The sequence below is a fragment of the Peromyscus leucopus genome, chromosome 6 (genome assembly GCF_004664715.2).
Source record: "Peromyscus leucopus breed LL Stock chromosome 6, UCI_PerLeu_2.1, whole genome shotgun sequence".
NCBI lineage: Eukaryota > Metazoa > Chordata > Mammalia > Rodentia > Cricetidae > Peromyscus > Peromyscus leucopus.
Genome location: NC_051068.1, coordinates 42,802,420 through 42,806,159, shown reverse-complemented (window position 1 = coordinate 42,806,159; position 3,740 = coordinate 42,802,420). Strand labels below are relative to the sequence as shown.

At 50.0% G+C, this 3,740-nt stretch overlaps 1 protein-coding gene across 1 annotated transcript in view; it reads left to right on the top strand.

The window, feature by feature from the left end:
- The first annotated feature begins 1,899 nt into the window (after positions 1-1,899).
- Positions 1,900-3,740, top strand: part of LOC114706309 — a 17,252-nt gene continuing 15,411 nt past the window's right edge. Inside the window, 5 exon segments of the mRNA XM_037207294.1 lie at positions 1,900-3,100; positions 3,103-3,231; positions 3,264-3,413; positions 3,416-3,448; positions 3,451-3,738. Coding sequence (XP_037063189.1) covers positions 1,900-3,100; positions 3,103-3,231; positions 3,264-3,413; positions 3,416-3,448; positions 3,451-3,738 — 1,801 coding nt within the window.

Here is a 3,740-nt window from a genome sequence, read left to right as displayed (position 1 = left end):
GAGATGAACCCAGTCTTAGGTGACCTCCAGGGAACCTAATCTCTTTAATAGGCACATTTTAGGATCAAAATCACATAGAGACGCACATTTCCTGGAGGAGGTTCGAATCTTCTCTTTCTAGGCACTAACACTTTCCAATTGGCTCTTCTTCTCCCTTCTAACTTACAGAACTTTTGTAAACCTTACAGCCTTGCTTACTGAAACCTGAAAGCCTCTCCACAGCCCTGCCTGCCTTACAACACTCTCATAGCCTCAGACTTTTCCTTTTGTTAATCCCTCTGGTGAGATAAGAAATTTTGAGCCGAATTTGAAGCAAGCTTTAATTAAAAACTGGCCAGGATGATGGATTGTGGCCAGGTCCATTCCAGAGTTCCCAGACAATGGCCACGAGCTATGTTGGCCAGTGCTTATGAAGGCAAACCCACAAGGCTATGTACTTCCCGCCTTCATCCAATGGGACCAAGCATACATTGGGATTTACTTCCTGCCTGTGAACCTCCTGCCTGCATGTGATCAAGCACATCTGGAGCAGTTGGGTCAACCAAACTTGTTTAGGGAAGTGAAACAAACGGCTTGTTATCGTATACGAACAGCAGCCACCAGCACCTCAGGAAGCACCTGTCCTTGGGCAAGGGGCTTGCAGTCTAGGGGTGTTTTTTGTTTTATAAATCTCTTAGACACAATAATTAAAACTGAAAACACATCTTTGGCTCTCACACTTTCCTTGGGCTTTCAGACCCTACTCCCTGCTTCTAGATTGTAATTGATTGTTTAGGGATGTGGAACCAAAATAAGACCAAAATGCTCTCACCTCAAAACTAAAGGCCTAAGACTGTAAAGGCCTAAGACTGCTCCTTTTAGCTACAGGCATAAGTTACTGGAACAGGCCAGAAGTTACTGAGGCCAGTCAGTTCAGATTCCAGAAACCAGGAAGTGTAAAAGTACAGAGTCACAAGGTAGTCAGGAGGTAATGGCTGCCGGACTATGGAATGTCCTCTCCCTGGCCCCCTAGGCAACTGCTTGACCATAGAATGTCCCAACCCTAGTTTCCATAGTGACTGGGTAATCACCAGATGCCCCCATCTGGGGGCAGCCAATGAAAAATGGTGGTGGGCAACTACTTCCTTAGAAGGAAAACTGAATTGTGATTTCTGGAATTCCTAGACACAAGCCAATCAGAATTGTACCCATACTAGCACCCCCTAAATGATGTAACCTTGTGATTTTTCCCTTTAAAAACTGAGCTTGCAGACAGGTGGGCACTTCCTCCAGCTTCCACTGCGTTGGATCTGTTGGACGAAGTCCCTGCCTAGGCTTGTATTGCATTTGGATATCCACAATTAAACCTTGCTTTTGCATTCCGGCTTGCTCATCCTTGGTGGTCTCTCTGGGGGTCGCGATCTGGGCACAACATTTGGGGGCACGTCTGGGATCCCCAGAGACCCCCCGCCGGGACCCCTAAGAGCTCCGGAGGTCCATCTGCACCGATCGGTAAGAGCGCTCCGTTTTCTTGTCTTTGCTTTCCTTTTCTTATCCGAAGCCGGCAGTTGAATCTGACAGGCTCACCTTGGCGGACGCACCTGTAAGGTGACCCTGGAGGAGTCGAGAGACGTCTCGACCCCTCGTCAGGACGTGGGGGGAAGGGCCTCAGAGGACCCTCCTCCGTCAGAGGACTCCTGTGTGGAGTCCATCCGTTTAAGGGACCAAGAACCAATCTTAGAGTTCTGTGGCCCCATCTGTATGGTTTTTGGATCCGTGTACATCAACACGGGTTCCAGAGACCCTCTGTTGCACCCGGGAATCTGTTAATCTGTTAAGGCCTTGTCATTTCTTTATTGTCTGTTCTTGTGTTTGTTTTTTGTTTCTCTTCCCTTTGTTCATTAGCTTTCTAAACTAACCATGGGGACAACTCCATCTTCCCCCTTGGATTTAACCCTTGCTCACTGGCAGGACGTGCAAGACACGGCGAACAACAACAGTGTGAATGTCAGGAAGCGTAAGTGGGTGAGATTTTGCTCTGCAGAGTGGCCAACTCTTAATGTTGGCTGGCCGGCGGAGGGCACGTTTGATCTGGCCATTATCCAGAAAGTAGAGGAAATAGTTTTTAGACCCCGTTCGGGATACCCGGACCAGATTCCATATGTAGTTACCTGGCGAGGCCTGATTGATCGGCTTGAAGGTCCCCTGCCATGGGTCAAACCTTTCCTCCCTGCTAGGAAAGCCAAACAGACAGGTGGCATGCCTGAGGTCCTGCAGGGAGGGACTGATGAAACTGAACTTTTCCCTCCACCATACTCCCTTAAGGCACAACCGACGGTGCAGCCGACAGCGCCACCACCAGAGCCAGCTTTGGCCCCACAACCCCCACGGGGTCCCGCACAGGCAACGAGAAGCCGCCGAGGGGCGATTCCTCAACCTGACACCACAGTTGCCCTCCCTCTGAGGCCGGCGGGACCCCCAGATGAGGACGGGAATCAGCCCTTCCATTACTGGCCATTTGCCACTAGTGATCTCTATAATTGGAAGGCACAGAATGCCCCTTTCTCTAAAGACCCCCAAGACTTAATTAACCTTTTAGAGACTGTTCTTTTCACGCACCAGCCCACCTTTGACGATTGCCAGCAACTCCTGGGCATCCTCTTCACCATTGAAGAGAGTGGACGGATCCTGGAACACCCCCGAAAGCTTGTCCCCAGGCCAACTGGAGACCCCCTGACTGATCCGGCTGTTATAACTGCTGCTTTCCCTTCTACCCGCCCCAACTGGGACTATAACACGGCGGAAGGTAAGGAGAGTCTCCGAGTTTATCGCCAGGCTCTGTTGGCGGGTCTCAAAGCAGCGGCACGAAAGCCGACAAATATGGCCAAAGTCTATGATATAAGACAGGGAGTGGACGAGAGTCCGGCTGCCTATTTAGAAAGGTTAATGACCGCCTTTAAACAATACACCCCGTATGATCCTGAGTCCCCGATGACAACACAGGCAGTCATACTAGCCTACATAAACCAGGCAGCACCAGATATTAGAAAAAAGTTGCAGTCATTAGACAGACTAGGAGAAAGAAACCTCAGGGAGCTAGTAGCGGTGGCGGAAAAGGTATATAACCAGAGGAGCAGAAGGAAGAAAGGAAAGAGAAACAAAGACAACAAAGAGAGGATAGACGAGATATGATGCAGGAAAGGAATCTAACTAAACTGTTAGCACAACAGCAGCACAATTGGAGAGAGTCCTGTTGGCAACTGAGAAAGGAATTCTCCGAGGAGCCGGAACGCCCCGACCCAAGCCAAAACCCAAGGTAGGAAGAAACCAATGTGCGTATTGCAGGGAAGAAGGACACTGGGTCAGGAATTGCCCCAAGAAGAAAAAGGTACCGCATGTCCCAACCCTAGCAACCACTCTGGAAGAAGAAAGTGACTAGGGGGACGGGGCTCAGCACCCCTCCCTGAGCCAGGGTAACCTTAAAGGTGGAGGGGAAGCCAATCCAATTTATGGTAGACACAGGAGCTGAGAGTTCGGTCCTCCTGGCCCCTGCCGGACCCCTGTCCTCAAAACGAACCTGGGTACAGGGAGCCACAGGAACTAAGTCATATTCATGGACTACTCAAAGAACTGTGGGCTTAGGCATGGGGAAAGTAACCCATTCCTTCCTGGTGATACCAGAATGCCCATATCCCTTGCTTGGGAGAGATCTCCTGTCTAAAATGAGAGCTCAAATTCATTTCTCAGACGAGGGAGCTTGT